Source organism: Cylas formicarius, unplaced genomic scaffold (assembly GCF_029955315.1).
Source record: "Cylas formicarius isolate icCylForm1 unplaced genomic scaffold, icCylForm1.1 PGA_scaffold_6__28_contigs__length_40554024, whole genome shotgun sequence".
Classification (NCBI taxonomy): domain Eukaryota; kingdom Metazoa; phylum Arthropoda; class Insecta; order Coleoptera; family Brentidae; genus Cylas; species Cylas formicarius.
In genome coordinates this window covers 20,141,851-20,159,029 of record NW_026844347.1, presented here as the reverse complement: position 1 = coordinate 20,159,029, position 17,179 = coordinate 20,141,851, and the positions used below count along the sequence as shown (strand labels likewise).

Below are 17,179 nucleotides of genomic sequence, written 5' to 3'. Positions count from 1 at the left end.
ATTTTTGAGGCACTGTTGATCACTTCTAAATGTTGTGGGCCTGATAGGGATACACATAAAATTATAAAACAAATTGAAGAAATGGTTTACAAATTGAATTAAAAAACTATATAAGAATGTTGAAATGATTTTATTATCTTATCTCAAATATGGATCCGAAGTCCTTCTAAAAACTGCCACAAATTTTTCACCCTGGTTTCTACTTACTTTCTGACCCTCTTCAGTGCTGCTGTATAATTTTTCTACAATTGGATCATCTTTCTAAAACAAATACTTTACAGACCCCTGAAAACATCAAATACCTTTCTCACCAAATCATGATCATCAATTCTTTGAAATAATGGATGCTCTGTAAAGTGCTTTACCATCCATTCATGCAAATCTTTGACATCTGTAATTGTATATACAACTCCACATTCTTGCAACACATAAGCGTATTCTGCCAAAAGACATTGATTAACAATTCGCCATTTATGTTTGGCCTTCTTAAAATGTGGATCGGGATATAGGAAGAACATTTTCTTCAACTGAAATTTTGCCACAATAACATGAATAATAAGATTATTTAAAAATTATTTTTCAAACTTTCTAGAGCCCACAAGACGAGTGGTTAAATAAATTAAATTCCATGAATAGGGATATACACATAATAATAGTATTGTTAACAACTACCTGGCCCTTTTTAAAAAAATTTGGCAAATACTTCATTGCATTAGTACGTAAGCACGCTATATTCTGATACTGAGTTGGATTTTGTGTTCTCAAAGCAGCTATCCTATCCATTACATAGTCAGAAACTTTAACTCTTATTTCCAAACCCAGCATGCGAGTTTCTGGAAACATTGGTGATAATGTAGTTAACAACCCTCCATAACCGCAACCCACATCTAGAAATTCAACGGGCGTATTTTCCTCTCCGGGATAAAATTTGGACCAGTCCATTGCGTCGGGGGAAACAGGACTAAGAACAACATAATTTAATTTTTGTATCTCACTGATTGCATACATATTTACTAATCAAAACAATGATCAGCCATTGGGTTTGAATGAGCCCGTTGACGATAATATCTTTTTTGAGGCAACGATGCCATATTAAATTCCAACTATTAGCAAAATGAAAATTTAACCAGTTCCACAAGATACACTTGTTAAAGGGTTTTTTTTTTATTTACGCTTTATTTGGCCACTGCTGCTAAGGCAATTCGGCCAGCTTCTCGGTAGTGGTGTGCAATAAACTATTTCCATGAAGGATGCCTCCGTAAAGAGGGTCTGGGTGATACCATCATCCTACTGGACGGCTATACAGGAAAAAAAAATGGACGAAAGAATTAGAAAATGTGAAAACAATATTCAAAGTTTTAATCCACATGCATCTAAAAAGCGGCAAACAATTCTAGCAGCAAAATCCAACTGAGTGCGGTGAAATAAAATGGAATTAATATGCAGAGGCGAAGGAAAATTAGCACTAATGAGTGACTCATACAACTGTTGTGATTTTTCCCAATGAAGAGCACAATCAAACAGCACATGACTTAAATCGCCCAGTTCTCCACATTCACAGTCTCCGGAGAGTTTGACTTTGATTCTATTTAGGTGAGCCGGAGAACAGCAATGGTTGCTTCTCAGTCTACACATAGTTGTGATTTCTCTTCTATTCAGGTCGAGCTTATGAAACCAGGGTTTAGTTGGCGGAGTAGAATAATGTGAGGTGAAATTAACTCCTTTCCCTAATCCTATATGTTTCCATCTGTCGCTCCAAGCATTCCAGATGTTATGCTTTAATTTAGGGAAGAATTCCCTAAAGCTCAATTTCATATTTTCCTGTGGTTCCAGGCGTGCAGCATTGGCGATCTGGTCCGCAATATCGTTTTCTTTTATACTGGTATGGCTTGGTATCCAGCATAATTGGATGTCCTTATTTTGCGTTTTTATTAAGGTAAATAGTTTATTCTTAACCTGCAAGGTTAGGTAGTTAGACTTTGCATCCATCCCAGTTTTATTGATATCTTCGAGGGCACTTTTGGAGTCTGAAAGGATGACTGCTTTGTTGATGTCCTTGAATTCAATCCAATCAAGAGCTTGACCAATAGCATAAATCTCGGCAGAGCAAATGGATAGTTCACTTGGTAGGCCTTGTCCCATTTTAAGGTTCGTATTGTAGTTGTAAACGCCAAAACCTACTCGGCCTTCTTTATCTTTTGAGACGTCTGTAAAAATTAAATGAAAATCTGGGGTCCAAGTCTCGCTCTTCTTAATTTCAAATAATTTGGAGTTATTATTATCTTTCTTTAGTTTTAAGTCTTGGATTTGAACAGAGCTTAAAAGGTTCGGCAGTGGGCAAGAAAAACAGGGATAAACTGGGCTCCTGTAAAGTGTATCTAACAGTGAATCAACTCTTTCAAAAGCATCCACAAGTGCAGGAATACTCTTTTTCCGAAAAAAGTAATAGTTTTCATTATAGGTGATATATAACCATCTAACCGCAGCTAAGGTTTCACTGTCCACTAAACTGGCAGCTTTCAATAATGATTTAGTCGCTAGCATGTATCTTCTGTGTTCTAAATCCATTTCACTTGCTTCCCCTAGAAGTATGTTAGTAGGTGTGGACTTCATATATCCCAGAGCTATTCTCAGTGCCTCAAATTGAATTTTGTTAAGTTGAGCAATAGACTTTCTTGAGCTACCACCCAAAAAAAAAAGCTCCATAATCCAAATGGGGTCTAACATAAGCTTTGTAAAAAGTTAGAAGGGTAGAGGGATGTGCCCCCCACCAGATTCTACTTATAAATCGCATCATATTCAACCCACCTGAAGCTTTCTGTATCATATTTCTAATTTGTGACTCCCATGACAGTTTTGGATCAAAAATCACTCCTAGATATGTGATGGAATTTGTCCATGCAATGGTTCGAGTGTTGAGGTGAAGTCTGGGGAGATAATTAACCTTGAAATTCTTCCTGGAAAAAAATATAGCTGCAGATTTATTGGGGTTAATCTCAAGTCCTACATTCAAAGACCAAATATGTATATTTTGCAAAGTTCTATTCAAATTGTTCACTATTGTTTGGGCATCAGTCCCAGTACTCAGCAAGGCGGTATCGTCCGCAAACTGTAAAAGTCTTATGTTCTCAGGAATTGTTTCTTTGATTGAATTGATGTAAATATTAAATAGTAATGGAGAAAGAGGGGAACCTTGGGGAACTCCCTTGCTAGTGGTTCTGCCTGACACGAATGTATTAGTAGATGGATCTTTAACTTGTATCTTCCTGTTCGTGAGAAAATCTTTAATGAGCAAAGTCAAATCTCTGGCGATTCCAATTTTGGCCAACACCGAGGTCAATAAGTCAACATTTATATTATCGTAGGCATTGGATATGTCCAAAGTCACCATTGCTGCTATTTGATTGAGAGCCAAACGGCAGAGGACCTCTGAGGAGATAACTGCAAGATTGTCGAAAGTTCCCTTACCCTTTCTGAAACCGGTTTGGCGAACGTCTATTAAACCTTGGTTCTCTACGAACCATTCCAGTCGGTTTTTGATCATAATTTCAAAAGTTTTGCTTATGCAAGAAGCTAGGTTGATGGGCCTGTAGGACGATAACGCTGAGGGGTCTCTCCCCGGTTTAGGAATTGCGATCACCATTTGGGTTTTCCACGTCCCTGGAATGGTGGTTTCCCTCCGAAGTATTTTGTTGAAAAATTTGATAAGAAAGACTGCTCCTTCAACAGGGAGATGGCTGAGCACACTGAAAGGTACTTTATCCACACCGGGACTCTTGCTCTTCCGACCTTTAACGGCCGCGACAAATTCTGAGATATGGAAGTCTTCTGTATATTCTGATGAGAAGCGACATTCGGGGATATTAGGCAACATAGAGGGAGGTTGCGTCAAAAGATCAAACATATCTTGTGGGATTGAGAAATTCAAGGGAAAATGATAATTTTGGTACCTGATACCTTTAGCAAACCTTCTAATACTGCTCCAAACTTCTTTTGCACTAGTATTTGGAGATAGATTCTCACAAAAGTTGACAAAGCCTTCCTTTTTCTTCTTACGTAGCAGCTGTCTTGTTTGTGCCCGGGTTCTTAATGATTCCAGGAAGTTGGTCTCAGAGGGGTTGTTTTTATAGTCTCTGAATGCTTGTCTTTTCCTTTTAATAGCGTTGGTGCACTCATTATCCCACCAAGGTAACCCGTAGTTTAATGAGTGTTTATGCATTGGAACAGATTCTGCAATAGATAGGAAAATTATATTCATAAAATCCTCATAATTTATAGGAGGTGAAGTTCTAAATTTCGTGGAGATTAAATCAGAAAATTTCTCCCAGTCTGCCTTGTTGAAATTATATTTGCTAGTGTAGTTTCTTGTCGAACCTGAGTTGCAACGGTTATTTCCGATGATACACAAAATAGGAAAATGATCGCTATTCACTCTATCCTGGAGAACCCTGCAGTCAGTAAGTCCAGACAGTCTCTGGGAGCAAAAAGCTACATCTGGAGCGCTGTGTACGCCTGGGCGTGTGAGCCGAGTATCTGATCCATCATTTAGTACCCACAAATCGTGATCCTTAATGAAATCATAAAGAATGTTCCCACTTCTAATTCCCCGTGAGTAACTGACCTGGGAACCCCATATTGGATTATGGGCATTAAAGTCTCCCATAACGAGGACGGGTTTATTACGGGTTAGATCGAAAATTGAATTGAGGCTTGCCCTGACCAAACAAATATCTGGAAGGTTGTAAACACAACAAATAAAAAAATCGACAAGCTCTACAAGAATAACCTGACACCTCTCTGGTATATTAATTCTGCTTAAGTCGATGATATTATATTTTATTTTGTTTTTCAAGAAAATTGCTATACCATCTGCACCATTAGGTTTATCTGCTCTTACAGAAGAGAACCCTGATATTTTAAAGTTAGTGTTGGGTTTGAGCAAGGTTTCATTGAGCAATAAGATCTGTAGCTTAAAATCCCTTATAACTCTAATGATAGCATCTTTATTTTTTTCAGCCCCGCAAATGTTCCAGTGAACGATATTCATTATAGCTCAACTATAAAACGCTTGTGACTAAAACTTAAACTTAGTTTTGTTACGTAAAAACTACTGTTAGATTAAAACTAGTGATAAGATTACCTTTTCTTTTTCTAACCCCTGTAGGTCAACCGCTGCCATCGCAGCCGCCCCCCCTCCGTAGGTCAAATGAACCAAAATATTGTTTGATATTGTTGACACAATTTTCATCCATACCCTTTATTGACATAACGTCTTTTTTGAAAGCTTCAAACTTGTTGCATACTTCTTCCCAGCCATTTCCTACAGGAGTTACTTCCATTTCCGACTCTGATGTCGAGTTTTCAACTACTTGTATAGATGAGACTTTTCTTCTTGCACTTGAGGGTAACAAAGTTAGTTCATGGGCTACTTTATCATACCCTTTGGTAAATTGGGTGTCAGGCCGTTTTCTTTTAAGTACTGATGTATATGAGGAACAGCCCTGAGGACTTGTTGGATGCGGAGGTTTATTCTGAGTTTTTTTATTTAAACTAGGAAAATCTTCTGGTTTTCGGGTAAAGCCTTGGTTTGCATTAATTAGCCGTGGATGCAGTTTAGCTGCTTCATAAAAAGAAAGGTTGTAGAAGCTCATGGTTTCGTTAATTTGTTTTTGCCGTTTGTATTCGGGACATCCCCAGTCAGTAGCAGTGTGGTGTCCCTTGCAATTTACGCAGCTTGGTTTTGGATTTACTTCACAATTTGGAATTTTACACGTTTTAGTCAGATTGTTAAGATGATCTGCAGGGCATTTCATTTTTTTCATTGCTTGCTCTCTTTTTTCACAAACAAACATAAGATGATCTTCTGTACAAAAACCGCAACGAGGCTTGCCTCTACAATTATTTTTGACATGTCCAAATCTGCAACAATTGACGCACATTATAACCAGGTTAACATATTTTTCCACTTCTCTTTCATTATTAAAAATATTTACAGTTTGGGGTAATGATTTGCCTTCAAATGTTACAATATAATCGTTTGTGGGGATGGTTTTCATTACTGTTTCACCAGAAATAGCAAGTATTTTCTTCCTTCTTAAGACTCTTTTTACATTTAATATCTTAATCAACCTGGCCCGGGATCCTTCTCCTGTATAAGCTACCGCTTCTGAGTAAAAATCCTCTTCCGTAATTTGGTCCCCTACATCCTTGATTAGTCCTCTACAAGTGACAAGACGTTGTGGAATGTACCTATTATAGCCTCTAGCAGAACTGAAACTTTCATTTGACAAAAACTGATTAGCATACTCTGATGTTCTGAATTCAATTCCAATTTTATTAGCCCCTTTTCTATTGATTTTTGTTATACCTTGTACTCCAGCTCTGTGCAAAATTTTTCCAATATTCATCGGGTGAATGTTTCCAACTTGAGAAGTTATTCCCTCCATTATGATAAGAAATGGTCCCTGGTCTGTAAGTTCATACTTATACTTTCGGTTAAGTGTTCTCCTTATGTTGACTGAAATTCTTGCAATTTCGTTTAGGGCATCCTGATCTTCCACGAAGACAGATTTAAGCTTTTGTAACTCTGTCTCCAATAAATCTATTTCCTCCTTAGTGGGTACTAAGAAGTATTGATGCTGAGCGATAGCATGTGCTGTTTTCTTAGCTAAAGGCGAAAGCGTCAAGGCTGATGAATAACCACTGCTAGAGGAGGTAGAAGCTTGGGACAAGATTAGTTGAGCTTGAAAGGAATCAAAATCATTTGCAAACACTATCGGATTATTAACTACGATACGATCGTTTCTATCAGGGGGGTCTTTACCCCCCGAAGCACATGCCATGATATGAAAAGCGCTAAATTATTGCGAACTGCGACACCAAACCAAAGCAAATATTAACGGCTGACTAAATATAAAACTCACCCAGACCGAAAAATTCAGTTGAAGACTAGAATTACGTCAAAAAAATGAAAATTTTCTCGGACCGAGGTAAAATTGTGCACACCACTTCACCTGGTTGACCGAAAAAAAAACTGTTAAAGGGTTATAAACAGTTTCGTCGTCTTTCTATTGACTAGTGACATATCATCAAATGTTAACATCTTCACAGTGTCCGTTCGAACTACCCGGCGACACGTTTTGCGCCCGTTGCATCTACCACCAGTCAGGCATTATAGATCATTTTAAATATAAGTATATCTTCATTGACTTTTACAAATACATTACTGAAAATGATGTAAAAAATTATCCTATAAGTAAAATTTAAAATACTTTGCATCGTTGATTAGATTTCAAATCTCGGAGCTACAATAGACATGAAGATAGTTGGTTGCATACCACTAAAAATGAAAATGTCACATGGACACGTGATGAACAGATAAATAAATATCAAACAGAAAGTGACGTTTATTTTAAAAGAATAACATAACAAATCTTAGTTTTTATGGAAACTAACCGAAAATATGCGGTTCCCATTAAAGAGTTACAAAACTGAGCCCATTTAGGTGTGCGTTTTAACAATGTTTCACAAAGCTGAGAGCTCCAAGGGCAGTTTTTTGGAACAAACTAAAGCAGCCAGAGAAGAAAGGGCTTTGGAAAAACGAAGAGAAAATGCTGCTGTGTTGATACAATCAAATATCAGAGGATGGTTACAACGACTCAAATTCTCGAAGAACATATTGTAATAGCCTATTTTACAATGTGATAGTAGCTAATGCATTATTTGTTTTAGAGAGGAATTTGATTCAGTGGTACCAGAATTACCAGAAAATTTTACAAAGCAGCAGCTTAAACCAGCATTAGAAATTTACCATCAGAGTCTAAGGCTATTAATAATATGGAGAAAAGAAAGAGACAAGGAAAGGTTTGCCAAATTGTGTCGATATTTGGTGGCATCACTTGATTCAGATTCACCAAAATTCAGTTATGTTGGCGTCGCTTTAAACAAAGAACATGTGATAAAATGGATCTCTCATATGAATAATATATTATGGAAATGCTGTGACTATTTAAATGATTTAAAACCTGAACTTACCTTTGACATGAAACTTATTGTGCTATATTTACATGTACTCATTGCTTTTACAAGTACAAACACTTGGATTGTTTTAAAGAATAAAAATATGGAAGTTCTGAAGAGTGGCTTAAATCAGTTGTGTTCCAATCTGATGGGTCAATTGTTTCATAAGGGATTCTATTTAATGCTCAAGGTACCTACTATAATGAAAGATCCTATATTTTTGTGTAAATCTAATATTTTTAAGAATCTCCTTCTGCGAGGGTTGGGACGGATAAAGATAGCTTTCAAGACAGTTTCAATCACAGCTATATTAACACTTGCTTTAAGACCATTAATATCTGCTAGTTTTTCTGATAAATTTATGACAATATTTTTAATAAATGTTCTGTCAGTTCCTGGATTGATACATCATTTGCAACAACTTTCACCTGAGGTAATACTGATTGTAATATAATAAAACAATCTATATAGATTTTTTAAAACTTGTTTTAGTCTTTAACTACACTGCAGCAGCATCAGATTTTTACTAGAAGTTTGGAACTTTTGTCTAGTCAACAATCTATGCGTATTGTTTTTAATACTTTGGAAGGAAGCTATGCCTTATGCCTCTTGGCTAATTTAATTCAATTGGGTTACATTGAAAGAAATACTACTTTGAAGAATTTGTGTTTTCCAACATTTACGGTAAGATAATTTTCTCACTGAAACAAACTTTGTTTCTACTAAATTCAGATTAGGTAATTTTCTAAATGTAATATTTATGTGACACTTCCCCAAGAGAAAAAAAAATTCTTTAATAATTACGAATTTCAAAAACTTTTTTGGATTGGACCAATGAAACATATCCAAAAAGATTTTTTTGTTTTGGGGGAAATATACTCTTAGGATCACATAAGTATTAACATCAGCTTTTCATTTATTTAATAAATATTAGGAGTGAGGCTTTACTTATTTATTGATGCTTAAAAAATTTTTTCCACAAAAAACTTTAACTTTTTACAAATCTGATTTGTTTTTCTTGCCTCAGTCGATGAATCAAACTTGACATTTTGCGTATCATCCTGTTGGTTTCTTCAATAAGTTAGACTCGTCAAGCACCAGTGCAGGAGAATTTTTTTTTTTTTTAAATTAACTGACTAGTTGATAAAAATGTATCCAGAATTTGCATTGGTTGGCCGGAAATATAGGGATGTGTTGTATACACTAAAACAGCCTAGGCGTTCTTATTATGCCATTTTTAAAAATTTTAAGAAAATTTTTAAAGAATATTTAGGACAAACATTGATATTTCCAAAGTTATTTTGGTTATTTCTCCAAATTTTTAACAAATTTCACACAATAGGATTTACAAAGTTAAATCAATTAATCATTATCAGGCGTAGCTAAATGAAAAAAAATTAGGTGCATTTGCATGAAAATATTTTTATATAGGTAAGCCTGGTTCCATTTGAGTTAGCACAAACTTTTAAACCAGCAGATTTTTTTACTTAATTTACCTATTTCAACCTTTTTTTTTTAATTTTCGTGTCAGGTTTAGTTTTCGCAGAATCAGAACAAACGGTTTCTAATATGTAATTAATTATTGGCAATTGAAATGTTGTTTCGCTTCCCTAACATTAAAAAATCGTCGCTTTGTTTCATTGAAACGTAGTGAAAGATAGATGCAATAAATACTGGCATGCAAAGTCAAAATGTAAAAAACAAATGTAAACTCTGTCGCTTAAGGGAGGTTTTGTTCAGAAAAAGAGGCGGTGTTATGTTTTGTTCCTTGGCAAATATATCTGGCAAGTCTTCACCATTATTTGGGACATTCTAGACTCAGGACTCACAACCCTTATAAAAAATTGCCGTGAAGTTCAAATAATGTATGAACTATTTTTTTTTTCTTTTTAGAACCCAGAAATTGGACTAAAAAGGTCTCGATAAACTGTAAAATTCCGTTGTATTTTAGTTTTTTATTTTCTAAATTGTATGTACAATTTCAAATATTACCTCACGGTTCAGATCTCAGGCTTTGCCCTCTAAATATATTGATCTGGCTTTGTCATACGTCCCCACTGCAATAAATTTTAAAATTGAAAACTTGAACCTTAATTTCGCTGCCCTCTTCGCGTGAAATTGTAGGTTGTAGTTACTGGTCTCTTAGAAAGCTGTCAGAACTATGTTGTAAGCAAACAGTCTGCGCTGACACACTGGCATCCTGTTTTGGGTTGGTTTGCTCAAGCAATGGATCCCGGGCTGCATTCAGCTATACCCCATATTAAAGTTCAATTACATTTGCTGTGGCATGTCGAAATACTCCAAATTTTATTAGGTAAACAAATTATCGAAAATTTAAAATTTGTTTCATAAATTCTGCTCTAGGTAATTTTTTGTCGGAATTGGTTGCTGGAGTGGAGCCTCCCGTTGCTCCTCTTAGTCCCACCCAAAGTACTGCTTTTGGAGGGACAAATTTCTTTAAAAAAATGCTAGAAAGTAGGGGAAATAGAAGTACTGCCCAGAAGAGTTATAGGGCTCTAGGAAGCCCGGAAGTCCACAGAGTGGTTTTGATTTGTTCCATGTATCATACAGCTTTGAATACTCTTACCCAATTGCAAATGGATATCTTGACAGGTCGGTATTACTACAGCATTAGATCAAATTTTGCTATTAAGTTTAGACGGCCCTCATATAGTAACATAGATAACATTTTGTGAGTCACTTGTTTAATATAATTATCTATTTAACATTAATACAATAATTTTTAATACAGCCTAATATTTAAACCTAACTGATTTGGTCACAAGTGTTTGGATAGGGCAAATGTGGGACAACGGTCACCGATTTTTTATATTATTATAACTTATTATAACTACCTGCATTTACTATTATTAAATTTGGCGTTTAATTTTTTAAGTCAATTTTTAAGTTAAACCAATTAATATGCTACAAGTTTACTAACTAAATCCCAAAATTTAATTTATAAATGAATAGATCGTTCCAAACCGACAACTTTTTTTTTATGCACAATAACATATCACATAAGGAACAGTGTATAACTTTACAGGATTGTGTTACCAGAATACAGTCCTTTATGACTTGTGGCTATTTCTTTGTTCCTTGGGACCAAATTGTGGTTTGAAAACATTTCTGGACCATTTGGCATTTAACACGAAATGTTCAGCCCCCGAATTCCAAATGTTAGAACTTTTTGGGGATTGCATGACTCATTATGTTACGTAAGTAGTTTTTTTGTAGCAAAAAAAAATGTCTTCGAGTTATCTGTTCCGATTTCAGATTATTGGATGATATGGAGATGTATGAGAAACAAGAACCATTTCGTTTATGTGACTTTGTAGCAATGTCTAACTTTCTGAATGTTTTTTTGTATAAAGCGGTATTAGGTAATCTTTTTGGTAAGCATGACAACGATATAAGTTTAGCATTACCAATTCCAGTGGGTTTTCAGATATAAAAACCATTCAAAACAACTCACTGTTTGAGTCCCTACATACACTTTTGCAAGTATTATACAAAAGGAATTGTTGGCGCAGTTACGCTCCACCCGGGCACTGGTTGATTAAAGATATTAAAGTATCTGCTTTCTTAGTCGACCTTGAGAAAGGACGACGAGCGCCACAATTGCTACTGCAGATGATGCCACATATCATACCCCACGAAGATAGGGTTAGACTCTTTAGAAAATATATTACGAATGAGAAAACGGTTCTAGGATTAACGGAATCAGCCTGCGCTTCACCGCAGTCAACTTTAATAACTGTTCACAGGTAGTATTCTAATTATTATTTTTTAAATAATAAAAAAAATGTGTTTTTAAGTTATATTCATTAAAATTATCGTTAATACAATGCGCCTTTTTTACATTTTGACGAAGGATCTGGTTCTTACTGGTTCTTACTCTTACAAATTTGTTGTTGTTTCGATTATAATAACAGTACTTAAAGTTTCTCAAAGCTAAGGAAACTGCAACAGCAAGGGGTAAGATGACCAGATTTTTAGATGTGCAAAGCTTCACAACTCTGAAGGAGTGTATCAACAAAAATTTTCATACAGAATAAAAATAATATCGTAATATTTTTTTTATTTTATTATTTACAATTTATAAAAATAGTTTAGTTTAATCGACTTAAAATATTTGAAAAATTTTGTTCGTATATTTCTTTTTAAAATTTCTTTTAATTTTAATGTCGGTGATATACATTTTGTCATCAATATAAAATATGAAGACTACAAGAGTATTTTAAGCTAAGTTTAAGAAAATTTATCTATTTATGAAATCTATAAATAAATTACTTACCTTAATTTTCTATGGTAAATGGCAAATGTGTTGTTTATTGAATTCGCTTGCTAACTGGGTAGCAAAAGCAATATGTTATTCTCTGTAGCCCATAGGATTCTTAGAACGCAAAACCAATTGAAGAATTCTTAAAACGCAAAACAATGATTTTCATAAATAAAATTTAACTGAATTCTAAAAGTCTAAATTGTGAAAAATCAGGATTGTCCTGCCAAGGGGCAAGTTGTAAATAATAATTATAAATTCTGAATTTTCAGAAAATTATTGATTTCAGTATATCATCTGAAGTCATATTAGTATAGGAAATAGTAGAAAGTTTGGTTCAAAGAACATTTTTTATTGTGAATTGAAGAATGTACTAAATAATATGGTTTAAAGAAAGATTATATGAGGAAATGAGTCAGTTTGTATTAAAAATTACACATGAAAGACTGCCAACATCTGAGCCGTTAAAAAACCGAAAGTGATCTACTACCTGTTACTCTAGTATTTTGTATTGTATAAAAAAAGAAAATTTTTAGGAATCGCATTGTAGAAGATGGGTATCGACAACTGGCTCTCCTGCCGTCCCAAGCATTAAAGGGTGTAATAAGAGTAAGGTTTATAAATGAATTAGGTTTAGATGAGGCGGGCATAGATCAAGACGGAGTTTTTAAAGAATTTCTCGAGGAGAGTATCAAGAGGGTGTTTGATCCCTCTTTGAATCTGTTCAAGGCGACAAGCGAGGAACGTTTGTATCCATCTCCTACTTCGCACTTGCAGGATAATCACCTGCAGCTCTTTGAATTTGTCGGACGCATGTTGGGCAAAGCAGTGTATGAAGGAATAGTTGTTGACGTGCCATTTGCTTCATTTTTTCTTAGCCAAGTATATAACATTGATGATTTTTTGATGTATTTTTTAGTTTTGTCTCAAATCTAGGTTTCCGGTCAAACGTCGCAAACCATGTACAGTAGTGTAGATGAACTACCTTCATTAGATTCGGCCCTCTACAGAAGTCTCAGTTATGTAAAACATTACGAAGATGATGTTTCTCAGTTAAATTTAACTTTTAGTGTAGACGAAGACCATATGGGAAAAGTAGTCACTTATGAATTAGTTCCTGGAGGAAAAGCTGTACCAGTAACCAAAGAAAATATGTAAATTATTGATTTAAATTCTGTTAAAGTTTACTTCTTTTTTGTATTGTTTTTAGAATAAATTACATCCATTTGATGGCGCATTTTCGGATGCATGTGCAAATCAAAGATCAAACCGCAGCTTTTATAAGGGGTTTTAGGTCCATTATTAATCCTGATTGGTTGTCATTATTTTCCACACCTGAGGCAAGTTAATATTTATTGATCAAATTATAAAAAAAAATGAATTTTTCATTAGCTTCAGAGACTAATATCAGGTGATAACGCACCGCTTGACTTGAAAGATTTGAGAAAGAATTGTCAGTATTATGGTGGATTTCACGATTCACACAGAGTAGTTGGGTGGCTGTGGGATATTTTGGAGAAGGATTTTAATGATGAAGAAAGGGGCATGTTTCTAAAAGTAAGTAATTTGCTTAAATTTTATTCGGTGCGTAATAAGGTCTTGGATAGATCTTAGATCTTAAAATATTTATGATTGTTTTGTTTTGCTTGGTATTCCTAATGTCCTAATTATTAATCAGTAAGCTATAAAGTCTATTTATAATAACTTCCGTTTGTTTTTTACAATTTACTCCTTTTGTTTTAAGATTTGGTTAATTTAGTAGTTAAACGGTTATATCATTTTTTTCTAAGCTTTTGTGATCGTTGTGATCGTGTCAAAATCACAATATGATAGTTATATGAATGAAACTTGTGTGTGACATTTTATGAATATAGATGGTTTACATTTACGCCTTTATTTCAATTTTTAGGTTTATTGTATTCAAAAGTAAACTTTCTCTAATTTGAAAACGATTACAAAATATTAATTTTAATTTTTGAAAATTGTCTATAACAAAAGCTTGAATGCCTTGTTTGTTATAAACGGTTTGCTAAGAGATACTGGAATTGCTTTGTAGTTTTTAAGTGCATAGCCATCCTCTACCTGGTTACTCTTTAATTATTCATTATTTCAGTTTGTGACTAGTTGTTCCAAGCCACCTTTACTGGGATTTGCTCATCTGGAACCCCCATTTTCAATAAGATGTGTTGAAGTTGGGGATGATGAAGATACTGGAGATACTATAGGTATGTGACTATTTTTATTAAATTGAAAAAAAAGAATGAAAGTCATAATGAGACTATTCAGATCACTAACATTCATATTTTGTGGTCATCTTGACCAAAGGCATGATATCCAGGAGAGCCAACAACCATTTATTTATTTCGGGCCACAGATCTATTCAAATCAGAAGAGAAGGCAGGTGCTTTGGGATTTATGACATTTGGGATTGGGACACCGATTTGAGAAGTGTGAAATATTAATTAAACAGTTATTTAAAATGCTTTTGCGCTCTTTAGTGTATGGAATAACCATGTTATCTTATAATCACCCTAACTTCAGTTTTCATTGGTAGCTACGCCTCTAGTGACATTGCACAGCAACTTATTTTACAATATTTGTTTATGCTGGTTGTTGGTTTCGACATATTTTATTAATGAAGTGTCGTGTCTCCTTTGAATATAATGTCTTTGATCTTGACCCATTCTACAACCATAAAAATCCATAGCTATATTTTTTTTGTTCGTCCATTTATTCAAATCTGGGTTTGGTTACTAAAATATTATGGTATGCTGGTAACTTGCAGGTAGTGTATTTAGGGGATTTTTTACAATTCGAAAAAAGGATCCACAAAATAGACTTCCGACGTCATCGACTTGCTTTAACCTTCTGAAGTTGCCAAATTATCAAAAGAAAAGTACTCTTAGAGAGAAGTTGAGATATGCAGTTACCTGTAATACAGGATTCGAACTTTCATAAAAATGTACTATTGATGTGATGTAAACATATTAGAGATAATTTTTATTCTCATTATACAAATTGTACAGGGAATTGATCAGTCATATCAGTTTTGTAAAAACTGGTCTTTCTTTTTGTTTAGTTTTTATGCAAAGGTTTCATATGACAAGTATATTCAATCAAAGTTATAATGTTCCACTTTTTTGTCGCTATTGTGGTTCTACTGTATAGTAACAATTTGTACATGAGAAGGCGCTGTATGCGACTGTTATTGTCAAACATTTGAAATTTTGGTGAGTGTACTTAGTTTATTTGAACGACTGTGCAATTCATTTTGATGAACGTGATACTAAATTATGTAGAGATAAAACTGGAAAGCTTTATTATTTTATATTTCAAAAAAATATTTTGTTTCGGCATTATACCTACATGTGGTCATATTTGGATTTAATGTATTTAGGTGTAATGTTAAACAATAAACTTGTTTTACAATTTTAATATATTTTTGTTAATTTACCAAAACAGTATTTCTCTTAGAAAATACATTACCCTCTTAAACAGTGTTGACCCAGTACCCTGGTTTCTTTAAATTAACTAATGCTAGTTTGCTACTTCTTGTTTAGGAAGTTGCCTATCATCATGGCGATTCTTGATTTTGATGCGTTTCCTCGAAATAATTCTATTTGTTTACTCTTTTAAGTTCTTCAAACATGATGCTTCTCTGTTTTTACAATGTCCTCTATCTCCTTTTTTTTCTGCCCAAAAAACTCTAGGAATGCTGTACTGTACCCACATTTCTAACGCCTGAAGTCTTTTTAAGTTATCTTTGTTCGTTACTCCAGTCCATAGGGAGGAATCACATCTGGCCAACTTGTTCTTAAGTCTGATGTTAATATCTTTAGAGCAGATTACTTTCGGTACATTTGTAACTGCACCTCTAACTCAACTGTTATAATACAATAATAATAATAAATATATGTATTGCCGTGCCAAATATAATTATACTAGAAAATATTAGATGGTTCAAGACTCAATTTGATGTTAACCAAATTACCCTAAAAACAAGAAAAAAAAGTATCAAATAAACAAATTTAAATATGTTACGCGGAGTTTATATTACATTATCCATTAAATATAGGAGGGAGTAAGGGTAAACGGCAGCGTGGTTTTTCGATACAGGCAGGTTGCAGCTGTTACAAGAAGATATTTTGTATACCGGTATTTAAAAGTTTTGGTTGATATTGTTAAATCGAAGGGACTTAAATTATTTATTGTATGTGCAGTGCTATAAGAAAACGATCTTTTAAACGTTTCTTTTCGATGTTGTGGTATTCTCAATATAAATTTTTTTCTTAGATGCAAATCATGAACATCTTTACCAAAAAGTGATTTTGTTAAAAAGATATTCAGGAGATTGGTACTTAATTAATGTGAAACCTAAACCTTTTGCACATGTTAAGTCAACCCGAAACAGCCAAGTATGGAGAAATATGATCCTGTCGGCGAACTCCATAAACAAGCCGCAAACAGGAATTTTGTAATTTCTGCGTTCAAGCAGGTTGCCTACACACCACAGCATTGATTGAACTGTGACAAAACGATGGAATCACAAAGTAGTTTCTTTGTAACAATTGGAAGAAAATATCTGTGACTGTATATTAACTTTAAATTCTTATATACTATTCTCAATTTGTCTCTCTATTCTGCATTTTATTTCATGTGAGATATTTTTTTTCTTGATGTTCTTGACATTAAGTATAAGACTAGCTACTTTACGGCTATTGACGATTTTCTGCATTCTTCTCTATTGGTCCGCGATACTCTGGGCTATTAACAGGCAAAACGCATATTTTTATTGAGTTCACCGTTTATACCTAATTCCGTCCGTTGTTTCTTCAGATATAGCTTCTTGCAAAATTTTCCCTGAATAAAGTTGAAAAG

The 17,179-nt window shown here is 34.3% G+C and overlaps 2 protein-coding genes across 8 annotated transcripts; one reads left to right on the top strand and one right to left on the bottom strand.

Moving 5' to 3' along the window:
- Positions 1-31: 31 nt before the first annotated feature.
- Positions 32-7,147, bottom strand: LOC132702857 (tRNA (guanine-N(7)-)-methyltransferase). Of its 7 annotated transcripts, XM_060671695.1 has the most exons (5): positions 6,924-7,083; positions 1,015-1,298; positions 673-961; positions 312-527; positions 32-261 (listed from the first exon to the last, which is right to left on the bottom strand). In XM_060671695.1, exons 2-5 carry the CDS (start codon positions 1,089-1,091, stop codon positions 139-141), a joined length of 705 nt encoding a protein of 234 aa, XP_060527678.1. In that variant the 5' UTR covers positions 1,092-1,298; positions 6,924-7,083; the 3' UTR covers positions 32-138. The 7 variants fall into 7 exon arrangements, 4 of the variants coding, with proteins under 4 accessions (XP_060527678.1, XP_060527675.1, XP_060527676.1 ...); XR_009618975.1 differs by lacking the exons at positions 32-261; positions 312-527; positions 673-961; positions 1,015-1,298; positions 6,924-7,083 and adding exons at positions 1,305-2,957; positions 3,469-3,789; positions 3,958-4,230; positions 5,141-6,917; XM_060671692.1 differs by lacking the exons at positions 32-261; positions 312-527; positions 673-961; positions 1,015-1,298; positions 6,924-7,083 and adding exons at positions 1,305-3,789; positions 3,958-4,230; positions 5,141-5,919; positions 5,994-6,917.
- Positions 7,148-7,353: 206 nt separating this feature from the next.
- On the top strand, positions 7,354-15,730 carry LOC132702856 (ubiquitin-protein ligase E3B). Its single transcript, XM_060671691.1, has 15 exons — positions 7,354-7,680; positions 7,732-8,209; positions 8,264-8,452; positions 8,512-8,703; positions 10,144-10,333; positions 10,384-10,632; positions 11,066-11,237; positions 11,296-11,414; positions 11,468-11,786; positions 12,838-13,183; positions 13,238-13,455; positions 13,512-13,641; positions 13,694-13,858; positions 14,415-14,526; positions 15,087-15,730. The coding sequence occupies exons 1-15, from the start codon at positions 7,520-7,522 to the stop codon at positions 15,257-15,259; spliced, it is 3,213 nt and encodes a 1,070-aa protein (XP_060527674.1). The 5' UTR covers positions 7,354-7,519; the 3' UTR covers positions 15,260-15,730.
- Positions 15,731-17,179: the final 1,449 nt, after the last annotated feature.